At 45.2% G+C, this 19,674-nt stretch overlaps 1 protein-coding gene across 10 annotated transcripts in view; it reads left to right on the top strand.

Moving 5' to 3' along the window:
- The window catches only part of spen (spen family transcriptional repressor), a 71,699-nt gene extending 54,718 nt beyond the window's left edge, over nt 1-16,981 (top strand). For 9 of the 10 annotated variants that reach the window (XM_033048368.1, XM_033048374.1, XM_033048372.1 and 6 more), the window contains 5 exons: nt 216-8,826; nt 12,481-12,861; nt 13,476-13,670; nt 14,223-14,381; nt 15,638-16,981. In XM_033048368.1, the coding sequence (XP_032904259.1) occupies nt 216-8,826; nt 12,481-12,861; nt 13,476-13,670; nt 14,223-14,381; nt 15,638-15,769 (9,478 nt within the window). In that variant the 3' untranslated portion in view covers nt 15,770-16,981. The remainder of the gene's footprint in view (nt 1-215; nt 8,827-12,480; nt 12,862-13,475; nt 13,671-14,222; nt 14,382-15,637) is intronic. The other variant, XM_033048371.1, reaches the window with a different exon arrangement.
- Nucleotides 16,982-19,674: the final 2,693 nt, after the last annotated feature.

The raw sequence follows: 19,674 nt of genomic DNA on the forward strand, positions 1-19,674 counted from the left end.
AAACCTTCATGCTGATCCATGACTGAGTGCATATCTGTCAGCAGTGGGGAAACATTGTCTGCTGTCCTCCAGTTGAGAGTGTCAAATAAAACAGGATTAAATCTGGAGCATTTAGCTTTGGTGTCAGCCTATTTACAGAGAAGAAATTAATTTTATGCAGCCGTTGATTTGATTTAAAAATTGACATTTGATTTGATTTTTGTTTCTTTAATTAGTAGGGAGGATCGGCGAGGATCATACCATGAATATCCTACAGATCGAGCCTACTTTGATGCGGTTAGGGGCCCGGCTGCTACATTCCCTGAAGATCCTCGGAGAGACTACCGTGCAAGAAGCAGAGATTTTTATGCCGAATGGGATCCCTATCAGGGTGATTATTATGATCCTCGCTACTATGAAGATCCCCGGGAGTACAGAGACTACAGAGATCCCTATGAACAGGACATAAGGGAGTACAGTTATCGACAGCGAGAGAGGGAGCGGGAGAGGGAACGTTACGAATCTGATAGAGAGCGAGATCATGAAAGGCGGACTTGTGAACGAAGCCAAAGCCCAACACATTCGAGAAGAGCGCAGAGTTGTAGTGCGTCACCAACGCAGTCTGAGAGGCACCAGAGTGACAGCATGGACTCGGAACGTAGAATATACAGTCGATCGTCAGATCGTAGTGGTAGTTGCAGCTCGCTCTCACCCCCTCGATATGATAAAGTTGAGAAGACTGACAAAGTTCGACCAGAGCGTTATGATAAAAATGAAAAGGAGAAAGACCGAGTGTTTGAACCCGAAAGAGTTGATAAAAGGACACAAAGGAAAGAAAAGGTTGAGAAATTGGAAAAAGCAAAAAAAATCGACAAACCTGAAGTGGAAAAACCAGAGAAGAAGGAGAAAACTGAGAAGCTCAGACTACGCAAGGTGAAGCCTCCAACTCCAAGTTCCCCATCTTCTGAAACAGACCAAGAAATAGACAGAGATCCAAACCCTGATGGACAAAAGGGTAAAACAAAACAAGGGAAAGAAAAAGCAGAGAAAGACGGGGCTTCAAAAAATCGTTTAGATTTAATTCCCTGTGTGGTGTTAACTCGTGTAAAAGAGAGAGAGACGAAAGTGATTGAACCCCTGATTGTGGAGAAGTCGAGAGGAAAGCCAGAGAATGATGTGGTCAAATCTCCTCCTGCAGAACAACATAAAGTACAGCTAACACGACTTGATCAGACAAAGACAGAGCTGACCAAAGTGGAGCCCATTAGGCCAAAAATGTTAAAAGAGAAACTGCTTGCCAGCCAAATAGAAATCGTGGAGAAGGAAGTGAAAATCAAGCATAAAAAGAACCTCAAACCCGAACCGTGTGTTGATGCACCGAATGTAATGGATATTGACAAACTGGAAGCAAGGAAGAGGCGTTTTGCGGATCCAACGTTAAGAACAGACAGGCAGAAGTTAGAGGTTAAGAGAAGCAGTCAAGAGGAAGAGGAACTGCGTCAAGGTCTAAAAAAACAACCTGAGCTGGCTCCCTGGAGAGAAGTGGGTAAAGAAGGAGACGTTGACCGCAGACCCGTGCGCAAAGAATCGCTCAAACGAGAGCACAGAAAAATTAAGCAAGAAAAATTAATTCCAGCATTCAGCCCCAGGGAAGGGCAGGAGTCTGCCACTGTTTCGGTAGGGATTGGCTTGCGGCCTGGCGTGGATGTACAGTCTAGAATAAGTGAGCCATCTGAAGACTTGGTGGACGTTCAAGAAGTTGGAGTGAAGAAAGTGAACACACCAAAACCTCTGCTTAAGGGAGTTCTTCAGCAACTGCTCCCACACCTTGATGAGATATCGGGAGAAGGAGATATGAAAAGAGATGAACGGAAGAGAAAATATAGCGGCACTGAAGACGCAAATGATCACAAGTCCACCCATGAGAAATCGCAGACGGCTGAAGCGGAAGAGAAACTAGGGATTGATATTGATTACACTCAGAGTTACCGGAAACAAATGGAGCAGAACCGCAAACTGAAGCAGCAGCAGGAGATGGAGATGGCAAAATCAGAGAAATTCAACAGCCCCAGAAAAGATAATCCAGACGAATTTGACAGAAGAAGTTTGGTCCATGAAGTTGGGAAGCCACCTCAAGATGTCACAGACGACTCTCCTCCAGTTAAACGGAAAAAAACAGACCAATTTGATTTTGAGATTAGCATGAAAAGAGAGAGAAATTATAGGAGTTCTCGTCAACAAAGTGAGGATTCCGAAAAAACTGTCTTTTCCCCTGGATTTCGGCATATTCTGTCTTATCAGGATGAAGATGATAACTCAGACTCTCCACATCAGACATTGCCACATCAGACATTGCCACATCAGACATTGCCACCGAAAGAACCTAAAGTTTCTCCCAAGCCAGACTACACCATTCAAGTTCCTGTTAAAGAAGAATCTTTAAAGTGCAATTCTTATGAATCAAATAAGCGAGAACAAATTTTGGACTTGTCCAGAATTAAAATAGCATCTCAGAGCTCCGAGGAGGAGACAGCACGCTGGGAAACACGTTTGAAACTAGAGGCAAGTAGATCTGACGTTAGCTTTCCAAGTAGCGTCATAAAACGCGATGGAATTCGCAAGCGTTCTGTGCGTGAGCTCGAACCAGGAGAGGTACCGAGCGATTCTGATGAGGATAATGAACATAAATCTCATTCACCAAAAGCCTCAACTTCTTTTGAAAGTTCTAGGTTGCCTTTGTTTCTACGAAATAGGGAGGATGATAGGATATCAGACTTGAAGCTATCAAGTTCTCTGGAAAGAAACAAATTCTATTCCTTTGCTCTCGACAAGACCATTACCCCGGACACCAAGGCTTTACTAGAAAGGGCAAAGTCTCTGTCGTCATCCCGAGAAGAAAATTGGTCATTTCTGGATCGAGATTCCAGGTTTGCCAACTTTAGGAAAGATAAAGATAAGGAAAAGGTGGAATCGGCACCAAGGCCAATCCCCTCTTGGTACATGAAAAAGAAAAAAATTAGAACCGATTCTGATGGTAAAATGGATGAAAAGAAGGAAGAGCACAAGGAAGACGAGCAAGAGAGGCAGGAACTATTTGCTTCCCGTTTCCTGCACAGCTCCATTTTTGAGCAGGATTCAAAACGCCTACAGCACCTTGAAAGGAAAGAAGATGATTTGGATGTAATTTCTGGGAAATTCTTTGGAAGGCAAGGATCTGTGGATGGCTCCAATAGCAGCCTAGAACTGATACAAGAACCCGTAGTCTTGTTTCACAGTCGCTTCATTGAATTGACACGAATGCAACAGAAAGAAAAGGAAAAGGACCAGAAACCAAAGGAACTGGAGCGACGAGAAGTTGAAAAAGAAGTTCAGCCTAAAACACCAGATTCTGCCCCTGAATCAGAGGTGGTGAATACTATGCCGTTTTTTAGGGCTCTTATACCGCAACCACCCCCTGTTGTTCCCCAGCCAGTTCTCCTTGAGCAACGAGAAGCAACTCTGAATAAAGTAGTGCACGAAGCCTCCCTGGTGGAAAATGTAAACTCCAGCTCTGCAGCGGATGCCCTGAAATATGTTGTTAGTGTCAGCCCTTGTGAAGAAGCAGAACCGGCAGTAAACAAGCAATTAGATGCAAATGTTACTTCAAGTTTTGCGGCTACCGAGGAGGAAATATCGATTGGAGAACATCCCTCTTACTTGAATACTAAACCGCCAACTCCGGGAGGAGCTGACCCACAAAACTGCAGAAATCCAGAAACAGAAGTGTTAGAACTTGGTTCAGATTCCACCAAAACTAGCAAAAAAGAAGTGGCATCCGATGAACACAAAGGAGATAAAAATTCTTCCGTCACTGTCCAGTTAGATGTCAACCAGCAAGAAGAACACTTGGAGGTACAGCCACAGATTTCGGATAATGAAGCAGATACCGAACCGTCTGTAGGTATAAAAGAGAAAAGGTCTTCACAAACCAAAAGAACAAAGACTACACTTCAGGCAGTCACTGCAACCATCCCGGAAAAGCCTGTCACGAGGAAAAGTGAGAGGATAGACCGTGAAAAGCTAAAGAGGTCATCATCGCCCCGAGCTGACACTCAGAAACTTCAGGAGCAGAAATTGGAGATAGAAAGAGTCTCAAAAAACACAGCAAAATCTCCAAGTTCTGCCCCAGAGTCTGAAACTTTGGAGCCAAGTTTGCCTTTAGGCAGAACACGCCGTAGAAATGTGCGATCTGTTTATGCGACAATTGACGACGGCCCAAATCTAATGAAAGACTCGACCGACACGTCACGGTCAACCAGGAAACGAGGCGATAAAGAACTTCAGGAACCATCGAATGTACAAACTCCGCCTCGGAGGGGGAGACCCCCAAAATCCCGCCGCCGACCAGGGGACGAGAATCCATGTTTTAAAGCTGAGCCGGTGAAACAAGAAGCTGAAGAAACGGAAACTAAAGACAGCATTGAAAACGCAAAACCAGTTGAAGGATGGAAGTCACCAAGATCACAGAAAGCCGCACAAAGTCATCCATTACCCCCTTCACCTGCTTTTAGCAGCCATGTTGGAAAGAAAGCCATTAAAACAGAATCAAGGACATCCGAGATTTGTGTTGACCATAGAGATGATGTTACAGAGACTTTGGCTGAGCAAGGTTCGAATAAGAATATAGTTAAACACTCACCAGAGGAACGGGAGGTGGCAGTCGACAAAAAAACAGTTGACAAAAATGACATTGCGTTGGAGAATTGTCCTTCAGATAAAAACCCTGGTGAAGTTGTAGAAAAGGGATGTTTGGAGAAAGGCTCCAAGTCAAAGTGTGGAAGAGGAAGGAACTCAAAGGACAATGAAGACAAAATATCTCTACGAAATTTGGAAATAAGACTCAGTACTGAGGAGCTAAATGTTGTTAAAAGTGATACAGAGACGACTGGGACTGTAAAGAAAGATGCCCAGAAAGATGACGATCAGTCGCCTAAGCTAATTAAAGAAGAAATCAAGAATCCATTCTCAGAACCACCAAAATCACCAGATAAAGACTCCCCTAGACGTTCGTGTTCGCCAGAAGCTGTACAGCGTGCTAAGCAGATGGAACTTGAGAGAGCAGTGGAGAACATTGCAAAATTAACAGAAATCCCAACTGTGCATCCTTACAAAGAAGCTACTAATGAACCGGACGTTAGACCAGAGGAAGAAGTAGAAAAGCCTGCTCATCAAGCAAGTGAAACTGAGCTCGCAGCTGCCATTGACTCCATCATTGCAGATGAATCGGCAGAACCCGACAACTTCCCGTCTGCTCCAAGATATTCCGCTGACCAAACTGTGGCGGGCATCGCTGAAGATCCGACTGTAGTCCCTACACCCCCAGATGCAACACAGCCTGAAACTGATCAGGCGGCTGCAAATATACCGGAGTCAAATAACAATGTTGGCGCCTCGGGACGACTGTTGGCAAAAGCACCACCCACAAATCGTCCAGTATCAACAAACCCATCTTCAGATCGTGGTGTTTCTAAAGCCCCATCCTCAGGCCAGTCAGTTTCTAAATCTGCTGCATCAGCAGAGACTTTGACTCCAAAGGTTCCCCCCTCGATAGAAAGAAATGTTTCTGAAGTTCCCTCTTCAACGGATGTGATTTCTAAAGCTCCTACCTCCACAAACAGCGTTGTGACTAAAGTTCCTGCAGTAGTAGGTTCCACCTCAACAGAGAGTGTAATTTCTAAAGCTTCAGCTTCACAAGAAACCGTGATTTCTAAAGTTCCTGTCACAGAGGAACTTTTATCTAAAAGTACTGTTTTATCTAAAAGTACCATTACAGTAGAGAGTGTAATATCTAAAGCTCCTGTCTCTGTGGAGAGTGTGATTTCCAAAGCTCCTGCCTCAGTGGAGAGTGTGATTTCCAAAGCTCCCACCTCCGTTGAGAATGTGGTTTCTAAAACTCCCGTTGGAACAGTGAGTGTCGTTTCCCCAGCTCTGCCTTCAGATGGTTTGGCTTCTAAAAGTTCAGCTGTGGACAGTCAATCAGCAGTATCAGTCAGCTCAGTTTCCAGATCTGCTTTATTGACTACTTTGGCTGAGGCAAAAGATGCTGACGTGTGCCTCCAGCAACCTGAAAATATCTCCCAGAAAACGGAGAACCCTCCAAAACCAGAACCTGCCGAGGTCCACCGAACTCCAAGTCGCAGAGGGCGTTCAAAACCCAGGCTATCAAGGCGTAGCAGGCGAGGAAGTACGGGCAGGAAAGGGGAACTGGCAGACGGCAACATCTCTGAACCTGAGCCAGCGCCTGTTTCTGCTGACGTCAAGCAAAGCACGGTCACAGCAGAGACCAGTTTGGAAAAACCTACAAAAATACTGGTGGAAGCACTTTGCATCCCGAAGAGTGAGAGCGACACCCTGGCCAGACTAGAAGAGTGCAAACCCGATGAAATGAAAATCACCACGGCAAACAAGGAGTCTGTGACTGAGGCTATTTCACCTCAGGATCCACAGCATTGTTCATATAATGAAGATAACAAGAGTGCTACATATTTTAAATTAAAACAACATAATGACCATACAGCCGAGGCTCAACCTAAGCCGAGCATGCCAAGAGTGGCCATTAATGCACTCCCCGCCACCACCACTGCAAAGATTTCAGTAACTCCAGCCCCTATTTTGGGAAGTGTACACGCTAGTTCTGGGGCTGTGCCAGATTGGATATCAAGGCATGAAGGACCCCGTTCTTGTTCCACGCCCCCTCCTGCAGCCCCTCCTCCAGATACCAAAGCCTCTGATCTGGACACAAACTCCAGCACCTTACGGAAAATTCTCATGGAGCCGAAATATGTGTCGGCCTCTGGAGTCCCGACGACGTTTGTTACCACGGCTATAAATGAACCCTTGACTTCGGTTCGGTCAGAAGAATCTTTCCCTTCAGCTGAATGCAACAAACTGGTCTTGGATGAGAAACCGGCACTTCCTCCAAGCACAACTGCAGGGCAACAATTGACAGAGGTACTGACCTTTAATGAGAAAGAAAAACATGTTGGTTCTTTGATCTCACCCAAAGTTACTTCTGTGATCAGCAGAATGCCGCCGAGTATAGATCATGAGGAAATGGCAAAGGTTTCAATGAATAGCCGAGGCCCAGTTAACCTTCCTTCTCAGTTACCCAGCCTCCCAAATATGACTCTGACCAAACAGAAATATAGATCGAGCTTGACTGAAAACAGCCGGTACAAACTCGGAACATACATTGCAGAAGAGTCTAGGCCGGTGGAAAATATCCCGTTAAATCAGGGCTCAAGTCCAGGGCTGAGAGTAAATACATCTGAAGGAGTTGTGGTACTGAGTTACTCAGGCCAGAAGACCGAAGGTCCTCAGCGAATAAGTGCTCCCATCAGCCAGATTCCACCTGCTAGTGCAGTGGACATAGAGTTTCAGCAATCAGTGTCCAAGTCACAAGCAAAACAGGAGGCAGTTTCCCAATCACAGGCTGTGACTAAAGTGTCGCAGACTCCATCCGGCTACAGCAATGTCATTGGCACTCATTCCTCAAGCATGCACACAGGGCATGGTGGCGCTCCGCTATATAACACATCACCTGTGATTTCCAGCATAAAACAGGAGCATCAGATCCTCGAAAAGTCTGAATCTTCCCTCCATTCTCAGCCAGCAGCAGTGAAGATTGTGTACAATCTAATGCCAAACATTATAACTGCGAACAAAAAAGGTGGAGAAGCAGTGGTTCCGAAGATCGAACCTGGCAAAGTAAGTCAGCAGTCGACACTGAGCCCGGGGATCAGCACTCACCATGCTGCTCTGCCATGTAAGATGCAGTCGGACACGAACCACATCAGTTCTGGGCGTGGAACCCCCACCGAACGGACTTTGTCTCTGCCACTTTCCATTAAACAGGAACCCCACTCCCCTCACACATCAGTTCACTCCCCTTCCTCCTTTCCCAAAGTATGTCAGCCGAGTAGCACATCCTCCGTTTCCCAGTCGATAAACGCAAACATGGTTCTGAATGCTGGCCTCTCCATGGCGCAGTTTGTTCCCAGTGTCCACCTTCCAGAGCAGTCGGTCATTATGCCTCCTCACAGTGTGACGCAGTCTCAGGTCGTCCCCTTAGGGCACCTTTCTCAGGGTGAAGTCAGAATGAACTCCCCGTCAGTACCGGGTATCCCGTACGGCATACGGCCTGAGGCTCATCACGCCTCCACACGAGCTGTCCTCCAATCTCAGATGGAACTCCGCTCGCAGCGCTCCAACACACCACAGTCATCGGTCATCAGGGACTTGTGTATGCCTCAGATCTCCAATCAGCACCAACCAGATGAAGAGTTGCTCCATTATCACGGGATTAGACGAGGGTCTGGTCCCCTGCAGCCTGATGTCCTGGTGATGCAGCCAGACTACAGAATGCATCCTGGAAGTTTAAGACTGGACCAATACAATGTACCCCAGGAGATGCTGCTGCGAGACGTACGGATGATGTACCCTCCTCTCACAGCGGTTGGTGATGTCCACAATGAATCCAGACAGGCCAGGACCCCAGACGGATCGGTTAAAACTCCTCCAGCCAGTAAAACCCCTCAGCCAGCTAAAGAGGCCCCGAAACCATCCGAGGTGAAAATGGCCAAGTCGCCGCACAGCGAAGCTCGATTGATCAATGTCCCCCCTGGATTACCCATGTCTCAGTCTGTAATGGTTTCCCATGGTGTTCAGCTTATGCACCAGGTCCCCAGTTCCTTCCACGACTACCCACGCGTGTATCAAGATCTTCGCAACTTCCACCCTTCTCACCTCGGTGGAATAAACCCGCAGTTTGGTGGAATAAACTTGCCTTCGCGCAGTATGACTCCTCAGGTAAGTACAACGAGTTTATTTTTTCCCACAAAGCTATATGTGTTTGGGAGTTATTCTTATCCGTGGTACTTTATTAATGAAGGAATATTCCTGAAGAGCAATGCTTAACAAGTCTATATTCATTCATTCTGATGCCATTGTATCCCATAAACTAAACACAGGCAGCCAAACATGCGGGGCTTTGTCATATGTCCGTTTGTAGAGGCAGCATCAATCACATGGTACAGTTTATTACTTTGTATTCTAGAACCGTAACATCCATTTGGCATGTTCCAGTTGATGAATGAGCAATCCACATTGTTTCTGCACTCTTTCTTGACAGCCCTGCAGCAGTCTGAAGAAGGGTTTAAACGCAAAATGTCATCCATCCATTCCCCTCCACAGATGGTGTCTGACCCACTTAGTTCCTCCAGCACTTTGCTCAAGTTTCCAGCATCTGCAGTTCATTATGTCTCAATTCTTTTTTTCGCCCTATTTTGAAGTCCAGTTCCACCATTATATTGGCCAATGCATTCTGGATCTTTGCAATTTTCAAAAGGAAATCTCTGACTTAAATAGGTGTCTTCTGGTTTCTCACCCTTCTGCTCCGGAGGACTTTTTTCTTTATTTGCTCTCTCAAACCTATTCATGGGTTAGCATTGTAGTAGTCCCCCGAGTCTCAGGGTTTTTTTCAGCTAAGTCTCAACACCCCTTCAACCAAGTTTTGGGTGACCGAACCTAATTATCTCCTCATGTGGCTTATTGTTTGATAACACTGCTGTGAATTGCCTTGTGGTGTTTTGCCAAGTTAGACATGATGCATGTTGTTTATAGCATCAACAATCCTTTATTTTTGGAAATAATTCCTAATCAGGTTGCCGGCTTCAAAGATTTGTTTCCATACACCCCCCCCCCCACCCATTTTTCCCAGCATGTAAAGACATTGAATAGGACCTTTCACATTCTATGGACATCACAAATCTCTGTTTAATAACATTCAAAAAGAGTGCAGTGTAATGACTATTGTACTGTCAGCAGCCTAGTTGTGGTAAGGTGGGTCTAAATGAGCTATAAAATAATATCCACATAATTTGTATTTGATTATTGGCTGGGATCCAGGGTAATTACCTCTTCAAATAATGTAGTGAGATCTCCTGTTGCGAGAGAAAGATGAGCCTTAATTTAGTGTCTCGTCCAGAAGTCTAATTTTAACAGAGCAGCAGCTCTTACTCAGTTTTGTATTAGTGTTAGTCACGGTTATATGTTCAAGACTCAGAAGTGGAACTTAAACCTGGATAGAGTGGATGTGGAGAGGATGTTTCCACTAGTGGGAGAGTCTAGGACCAGAGGGCACAGACTCAGAATAAAAGGACGTTCATTTAGGAAGGCTGTGTAGGCCAAGCCAATGGATATTTTTAAGGCAGAAATAGATAGATTCTTGATTAGTACGGGTGTCAGGGGTTATAGGGAGAAGGCAGGAGAATGGGGTTAAGAGGGAAAGGTAGATCAGCCATGATTGAATGGCCTAATTCTGCTCCTATCACTTATGAACATGAACCTTGACCTACAAGGGTGCTGCTACGGAATGAAAGATGATACGCAAATATTTATGACTAGACGTCTGTTATAACACAATGCAAGAAAATTAAGATTTTTATAATTAATGTACAGGTAGTTCTGCTATCAAGCAATAGTTGTGTTCCAAGAACCCATGTATTGTAGAAAAATGTGTTATTACAACAATTGTGTCAATGTGCCAAAGGGGGTCTAGGTTTAGAGAGTTTTAGACTTGCAATAGCAAAGTTATTTGTTTGCACAGGGTTTTCAAAAGTAACGTGTTTTTAACAGCTATGAATTTATTTTTGTTTACTACAAGCTGCATGTTGCATTGTTTAATAAAGTATCATCGCACAAGTGTTAATAGCAGCGGTTGCTGCAGAGGGGTCTCGACCCAAAACGTCACCCATTCCTTCGCTCCAGAGATGCTGCCTGTCCCGCTGAGTTACTCCAGCATTGTGTGACTCTTTGCTTGTCAATCTCCATGGCCTGCCATGGTTGAAGGAGCAGCTGTGTTTTTAAGAGACAGTGCTGTCTGATTACTATTGGAGGTTCCATTGAAAAAGTATTTTGCCAATGACTGCTTTTTTTTTTGCTTGTCAATTTCTAAAGTAACTTGGAAGTGGTTCTCTAATTCCCATTGAAATCACGCTGCAACCTATTCTGCCCATGTAATACAGATCCCTAATTCATCAATTGCTCTATAGAGTCATAGAGTGACACAGTGTGGAAACAGGCCCTTCGGCCCAACTCGCCCTCACCGGACAACAATGTCCCAGCTATCCTAGTCCCACTTTGCCTGCACTTGGTCCATAACCCTCCAAACCTGTCCTATCCATGTACCTATATCCAGTTAGCGTTATAGAAATGCCTATTGTACCAAGATTTTTATTTTTATTTTAAATAAGTTTCCAACAAATGTTTTAGTAGTTTTCCCCAAAAATACAATCAAGATGAAGGAAAAACATCAGTTAACTTTGATGGAACAACAGTTATACATCAAAGATAGACACAAAATGCCGGAGTAACTCAGCGGGACAGGCAGCATCTCTGGAAAGAAGAAGTTGTACAAGTCATACAGACTCTGCCTTCTGCATTCACCACTAAAAAATCTAATTAAGTAGACTTCTTTGATTTTATCTTCCTGAGAGCTAACGTTAAAGATGTGATAAATACAGGAGATGACGGCACATTGCTGCTGCTGCACAGCCCCAGGGCCTAGAATTTGTTCCTGACTTTGCAAGTTTGCAAGTTTAGTTTAGAGATACTGCGTGGAAACAGGCCTTTGCCCCCCCCGAATCGGCGCTGACTAACAGGCACCCGTACAATAGTTCTATCCAACACATTGGGGACAATTTACAGAAGCCAAACCTGCAGGTCTTTGAAATGTGGGAGGAAACCGGAGCATCTGGAGAAAGCCAAGTAGTCACAGGGAGAACATGCAGACTCTGTACAGACAGCACCTGTGGTCAGGATCAGACCCAGGTGTCGGGTGCTGTAAGGCAGCGACTCTACCGCTACGCCACCGTGTCCCCTATTTTCTCTCCCTGTGACTGTGGATTTTCACCAGGTGCAAAATTACCCCTTAGTGTTGTAGGTAAATAGTAAAATAATCAAAGGGGAATTGATGGGGTGTGAGAGAGGACACATTGAAGGGGTACAGAGAAATAAGGAGAGGAGGAATAGTACATAAGGGACTGCCCTGCCGGGGGATATCATGGATCTGATGGGCAGAATGCCGCTGCCTGTCTTGAAGTAAATCAATCAAACCAGCAAACCCAGCCTTGGGTTCCCAGGTCAGACACAGTGTCTTTGTTGCTTTGCCTTGCGTCATTCTCCGAGGCCTGATCTCAGTGGTTATGTGCCACATAATGTAACTCTACGTGGCAGTTCCTAACAGAGGCTTATGTTCAAATATCTTAAAATATCGTGTGAGGGGAGTTAATTCTCAGCATTAAAGTCAAGCCTGAAAACACTGTTTAATCTAGACCAGATCTTTGAGGGTGTGTGCTGATTATTATTTAATGTTGCTGGGATTGTCTCACTGTGGTAATAAAATAATTGATGTGCAAGAATAGTTCCAGGTTCATGTTTGTAAAACTGTCCTTTCCTGAACAGGGTATCTCGGAAGGGGAGCATGTCCACCCGGGAGTGAGAAGTAAAACTCCACAAATATCCCAGGAGAGCAGACTGTCGGGGCAGGTGGAACTACACTCGCCTCACATGCAGCACCTACAGAGGGAGCGCGTTCAGCCGGAACCCAATCCAACTTCCTATCCCTCTCCGACTGGGGTGTCTTTGCCAATCAAACACGAACTTTCCTCGCCTCACCAAACACTAACCCCAAAACAGCCGTCGTTTATCTCCACGCAATCCTCGGCACCGGGAGCAGCCCCGTCGCCCGTGATCTCCAGGACGGACCATCAGACCACGGCAAAGCCAGAACCACTGGCATCGTCGTGTTCGCAGAGGCCCGTGGACATGGTGCAGCTTCTAACTGTAAGCACCAACTTCATGGCCGTATTTAAGGGGCATCTGGGACTTGCGTACCAGCGGGAGAGTTTAAAGTTAAATAAACCCACGCTTTCAAATCTCTTGTAAGATGTGAGGGTTGAATGCGGTCGGTTACACTGGTGTTGTCTCGTGATCACTGTTCTCTTTTATCTGCCTCTGTTGTCAGTGAACTCTTTTGCTTCTCACCTCGTCCACTTTGTTTTGTGCTTCGATTTCAACCACTTCCCCACTCTTTCTAACTCCAACACACCGCTTTCCAAGATACTATATACTTTACAGTAGACAAAAATGCTGGAGAAACTCAGCGGGTGAGGCAGCATGAAGGAAATAGGCAACGTTTCGGGCCGAAACCCTCGGGTTTCGGCCCGAAACGTTGCCTATTTCCTTCGCTCCATAGGTGCTGCCTCGCCCGCTGAGTTTCTCCAGCATTTTTGTCTACCTTCGATTTTCCAGCATCTGCAGTTCCTTCTGAAACATATATTTTTACAGCGATTGATTGAACGTTGCCGAAATGCAGCAGGTTTTAGAGGATTGTGTTGACTTACATATTAATTTAGAGGAAGTAATTGATTTACATTTGAAAACTTTGGTCTCTTCAGAAATACCCGATAGTTTGGCAGGGTCTGCTAGCTCTTAAGAACGACACAGCTGCGGTGCAACTCCATTTTGTGTCCGGCAACAACGTGCTGGCCCACCGCTCGCTTCCCGCGTCAGAAGGTGGACCTCCTCTCAGAATCGCTCAGCGCATGCGGCTGGAGGCAACGCAGCTGGAAGGCGTGGCACGCAGAATGACGGTAGGTGCCTCTAACGTGCCTTACCGGCTGGGGCATGCAACTCTGCTGCATTGGACATTGTCGGTTTAATTGGGGGGGGGGGGGGGGGGGGGGCATTTGCAAAGTAGGTCCCATTCCCCATCCGACCTCTCTTTCCTGGGTCTCCTCCATGGCCAGAGCGAGCAACACCGGAAATTGGAGGAACAGCACCTCATATTCCGCTTGAGTCTGCATCCTGCGGGCATGAACATTGAATTCTCCCAATTTTGTTAGCCCTTGCTGTCTCCTCCTCTTCCTCCGCCCTCGGGCTGTCTCCCCCCGTCCCTCAGCCCTCGGGCTCCTCCTCCTCCTTTTTCCTCTCTTCTCCCCGCAACCCCCCATCAGTCTGAAGAAGGGTTTCGTCCCGAAACGTTGCCTATTTCCTTCGCTCCATAGATGCTGCTGCACCCGCTGAGTTTCTCCAGCATTTTTGTGTACCTTCGATTTTCCAGCATCTGCAGTTCCTTCTTAAATGCAAAGTAGGAAATGTTGGTTGGTTCAGAAAATTAACTCACCCGAGTTTTGGTTTTCTAGGTGGAAACCGATTACTGTTTGTTGTTGGCATTACCTTGTGGACGTGATCAGGAGGATGTAGTGAGTCAGACAGAGTCACTGAAGGCTGGTTTTATCAGCTATTTACAGCTCAAACAAGCTGCCGGAATCATCAATGTTCCAAATCCTGGCTCCAATCAGGTACGTTCTCAGAATGAAATCCATTTGCCATCAGAAGAAATGCAAAATAGGTAAATTACAATGAAAACACAAAGTACTTGTGCTATAACTCCAGGATAAGCGCTCAACTAAGAAAACTGAGCCCAAAGCCAAAGTATTATCTCACTGAATATATCAACATTCTAAGGACAATAAATAAATAACTCCGTATGCAAAAAATCAGCTACATATATGTTAACTAGCTCTTTAAAAATAACTTAATCATATATATGTAAGTATATCATTGGGGTTATCAAGTGGGCACCTCCCTTCACTGGCATAGAGTCGAGGTGTCAGGGGTTATGGGGAGAAGGCAGGAGAATGGGGTTTGGAGGAAGAGATAAATCAGCCATAAACTTGATGGGCCAAATGGCCAAATTCTGCTCCTATCGCTTACGACCTTATAAGTGAGTTGCAGGCGATGCCATTCATTCAGGAGCGACTCTCTGGTCGTATGTGTTGTGTCCACGCTGCCATTTGGAATTAGTTTTGGTGCAATAGTTAGAAATACTGCGCTGCCCCCAGGACAGCAAAAGAAGAACGGACATGCAACTGGACATTATTAGAGGGGTTTCCAGTGGTCTGGAGGAAGCAGTTAATTGCACTTTGCAGTAAGATGTTGTTGTGAAGAAGGGTAGGAGCTTCAGGATGAGATAGTTGGCAGCAGGAAGATAAAGGTACCCTCTCCAACCTTGGTTTTTCCATCCCTCATTGAAACTGACCGTGACTAGACTGTTTCTGCCGTCCCACCCGTTGAATGCACTGTGTTTACTCCCTGACTGCATAATATTCCATGTCGGTGGAATTTTACAAGGAGCATGTGATCAAGTTACAAAAAAAGTTTTGTGAGTTTTTCCAAGATTGATTCATTAAAAACAATTATTTTCTGATTGCCCCGACATAATGGCTGGAATGACGCTGATTTTACTTTCTCAACTAAATAAGACTAGACAGGTTCATGGACAGGACAGGTTCAGAGGTATATGGGCCAATCGCAGGCAAATGGGGCTAGTGTAGATGGGGCATGTTGGTCGGTGTGGGCAAGTTGGGCCGAAGGGGCCTGTTTCCACGCGGTGTATCACTCTGTGAAATCTTATTATTTTTGCTGATCAAAATGTTTCCTGGGAAATTATATTGTTATTTTAAAAGTGACCTTTTGTCAGCGAAAGTAATTCTACAGGAAACCGACAAATGCTTTGTAAACGACACCCACTGATTTTGTTCTTTTCTCTTCACAGCCTGCTTACGTTCTTCAAATATTCCCACCCTGTGAATTCTCTGAAAGTCATCTATCCCGCCTAGCCCCAGACTTGCTTGCCAGCATCTCCAACATCTCCCCCCATTTGATGATCGTCATTGCTTCAGTGTGAGCATTTGGCTTGCTCTTTTTTTTAAATCTCGGACTCCGTTACACTGCCAACTGCCAATCTTCTTCCAAGCAAGGCCCGACTTGGACAATGGGCCGTTACGTGTTTACAAAGTTTCCAATCCTGGGCGAAATGGTGGGCTCCAGTGGCAGAGTGGAAACCCCTCTATGTAATCCTGCACTCTCGGCGATTCCTGTTATGTGAATTGGGATTACCATTGCACTATATTAGTGACTTGGTGACTTTATGGCAGTAGATTGTTATGGATCTTATCATGGTAGCATCCTGGATCCCTCTGATGGACTTGAAGGCAGGACCTTAGAATCCCTACCTACTTCAGCAGGGCCAGGTCGGGATGCTTGTCACCCCCTCACCGTCAGTTGTAATGATCAACTCCTTTTTTCTTTTGTAAATCTCCTTTCTTTGAGAAGGAATCAAATGGACCGATTGCTGAGAGGAGAGGGATGAACAGTTGAAGCCCAAAAGGGAAATAAAGCTGGTGGGACATGCTGAATCCTTGGAACCATGAATTCAAACTTTGCTGAGATGATAAAAAACATACAATTTTACCTGTGCCAAAATGCATTTTCAGAGAAATCTTATTTTCGTATGCGGACTTTGTACTTTCATTCATTCTTAAGTGCGCTTCACTGCTCCTTAACGCCGCCCTTCAAGATGTGAGAGTATTTTATGCTTGTCAGGACATCTGTTCAATCTCATTAATTTATAAATTCTTTCCACAGTCCTTACTTTGTTTTTTTTAATCCTTTTTTTTGTGTTTTTTTTTTTTTTTTTGGAGCGATCCAAGTCAGATTTAAGCCAACGTGGTGAAAAGTGGTCTCCAATACGCGGCAAAAACTGGTACTGAATAAAGAAGCCCCCTTTTCCTAGCCGATATAGGAAGGAGGGCACAAGGGGACTGGTACTCCTGAGAATATAGGGGCTGCGCTCTCTGTGTCAGCCACGAATGCTGTAACTACCTACTGACAGCAAGCCGACTCCGTGTCCTTTTTAATGGCGTTTGTACATAGTACTTTTGGAATTCTGTGCTTTGGTCTGATTAACGTGTAAAAAAGAAAGGAAGCCCAAACCCCAGACTTGAAACCGTGTTACACAGTGCTGTAAATATTTGTAAAACGAAAAACAATTCTTTCATGGTAATGTTGAAGGCACTTATAATTTTGATACACAGAATAAAAATCTTAGCACATTATAGAAGATATGGCACTAGTCTCTCTGAACTGAACGTGTAACTTGCCTACTGCCAGCAGGCATTATTTAATGTTTAAAATGCTGGAAAAATCTAAATATGCTGGAGAAACCCAGCGGGTCAGGCAGCATCTATGGAAAGAAGGAATTAGCGACGTTTCCGGTCGAGACCCTTAAACGACGCCAATTGCTTCTCTCCATAGATGCTGCCTCACCCGCTGAGTTTCTCCAGCACTTTTTGTCTACCTTCAGGTTTGTAGGTTAATGCTTGATTTTTTTAATGCTGTCGGATTTGTTTGTGATGAGTAGCTAATCTTTTGGACGTGTCGCAGGATTTATCATGGATGCCTGTTTCAGCTGGCGCTCCACACAATCATGGCTACTCTACATTCTGGACCTGTCCTGTGAATATATATATATGTGAATGTATTAATGCTGACACTGCTCAGGAATGTGGTTATATAACAATACTACTAATATCAGGGAGCAATTATGAACAGCAGAATTAATTTGTTCCAGATGGGTTGTATAGAAATATAGGGCTCAGATTGGTCGCCTAGGAATATATTGCTTTTGCATCTGATGATGGAGTTCAAACACTCCGCCACGCTGCTGTCTTTATTGTACTGCATTATCAATAACTATCCCAGCAATACCTAGCGTACCTCTGGTCTAGTCATATCTGTTGTGTATCTCTAGTGTGTTCCCCTCCCTGACTCTGCCTGAAGAAGCGTCTTGACCAGAAACATCACCTATTTCCTTCGCTCCATAGATGCTGCCTCACCCGCCAAGTTTTTCTACCTTATATTTCTGGTGATATTGGTGAGTGGAGTCATCACAAAGCTCAGATCTGTTTTATATTTTGTTCAGATAAAAGTCTGATGTTCATTCATAGTCTTCGCTTGCACAATCTACACGCTTGGTGTTTGGAGATGGATACCTTGCCAAGGCGGGTACAACAGGACCATTGTAGCAGGGACTCCAGGAGTCCAGCCAAGAATGAGGCGAAAACAACGTTATGAGAACGAAATGTGTGTTTATCACTGTCACCGTGCTGCTTCGGTGACTGGGTGTGACCCCATCTTGAATATCCCGGGTCAGACCCCATGATCAAACACCTCCCACTCCAAGACGCTCAACTCCTCACTCCTGAGCCGAGGGTTCGCTGTGCCCGTGCGCATTTATGTGGCATCAGGATCTTTTGGAGAATACGTCACTTTGTTTACCATGTAGTGAGTTCCCAGTTCTAGCCGTAAATGAGCGATTGGGATTTATAAATAGATTGTGCAGTTCCTGCAGTAAATTTAAAACATAATCTAGGACTAAATTCATTTGTCATGACTCAAAGTCTGTTCAAATTCCAGGCAGACGTCATAAGGGGAAGAAATAAAACCCAGCTTGAGTTTAGTTTCGAGTTACTGCGCGAAAACAGGCCCTTCGGCCCACCGAGTCCATGCCCACCAGCAACCCTCGCATATTAACATTCCTACACACTAGGGGCAATTTGCGATTATGCCAAAGCCAATTAACCTACAAACCTGCACGTCTTTGGAGTGTGGGAGGAAACCGGAGCACGCGGTCACGGGGAGAACGTACAAACTCTGTACTGTACAGGCAGTACCTGTAGTCAGGATCAAACCTGGGTCTCTGGTGCTGTAACTCTACCACTGCCCCTCACTTGAAAGTTTAAATGGGTTTTCTTTGTTTTAATTGTTCATATTCAGAGACATCTGTTGCTTTTGGCAGGTTTGTTGCCGACTCACCCACGGTTGTGGGTTAGGTGGTTGTCATACTCGCTCTGTGTTGGAACTACACTGATATCCCCTCAACATTCACAGGTTCTTGGTGATGAGGATCTGACTGTCTTCTGCAAGGGAGTTCTACGCTAGGTAAGTGTGGATGAGTGTCGAAGTGAGCGGGAAACAGCTCCCCCCATTGGTATTATTGCCTAAAATCACAGCCATTGGTCTTGTTTTGTTATTTTCATTTTAGTGATTACAGTGTGTAAATAGGCCCTTCGGCCCACCGAGTCAGGAGCGATCACCCCGTACACTAACACTATCCTACTCACCAGGGACAATTTACAGAAACCAACCAACCTACAAACCTGTGCACGCCTATGTAGAGTGTGGAAAGCAGCACCCGGGGAGAACGTGCAAACTCTGTATAGACAGCACCCATAGTCAGGATCGAACCTGGGTCTCAGGTGTTGTAAGACAGCAACTGTACTGCTGCACCAACTATCATCTTCATCTTAAGCATGTCTCCCTGTATCTAGTCTCATCCAAAAGGCAATCTGATATCAGTGACCAGAGTTGAAACAGCTGTTAACCTCATCTGCCCCATGCCATCAATATTTTGTTAATTGAATAACAATCTTATAAATATCTGCATCTGGGTTCTGCATTCGATTCTGTTGCAATTCTGCAATAGTCTGCATTGTTTCACATTTATTGCATTTAGTTTTGTTGATCGATATTCAGATAGAATTTAAATGACCATAACTCTTTCCACCATTGTATATGAAGACAATGAACGTTAAGAGGAGGCAGTTGAGGCAGGGACTATCGCAACGTTTAAGAAACAATTAGGTACATGAATAGGGGAGGTTCAGAGGGATATGGGCCAGATGCAGGCAGGTGGCACTAGTGTAGATGGGACATGTTAGCGGGGATAGATAGACAAGTTGGGCTGAAGGG

This window comes from Amblyraja radiata, chromosome 31, assembly GCF_010909765.2.
Source record: "Amblyraja radiata isolate CabotCenter1 chromosome 31, sAmbRad1.1.pri, whole genome shotgun sequence".
In the NCBI taxonomy this organism is placed as follows: Eukaryota; Metazoa; Chordata; class Chondrichthyes; order Rajiformes; family Rajidae; genus Amblyraja; species Amblyraja radiata.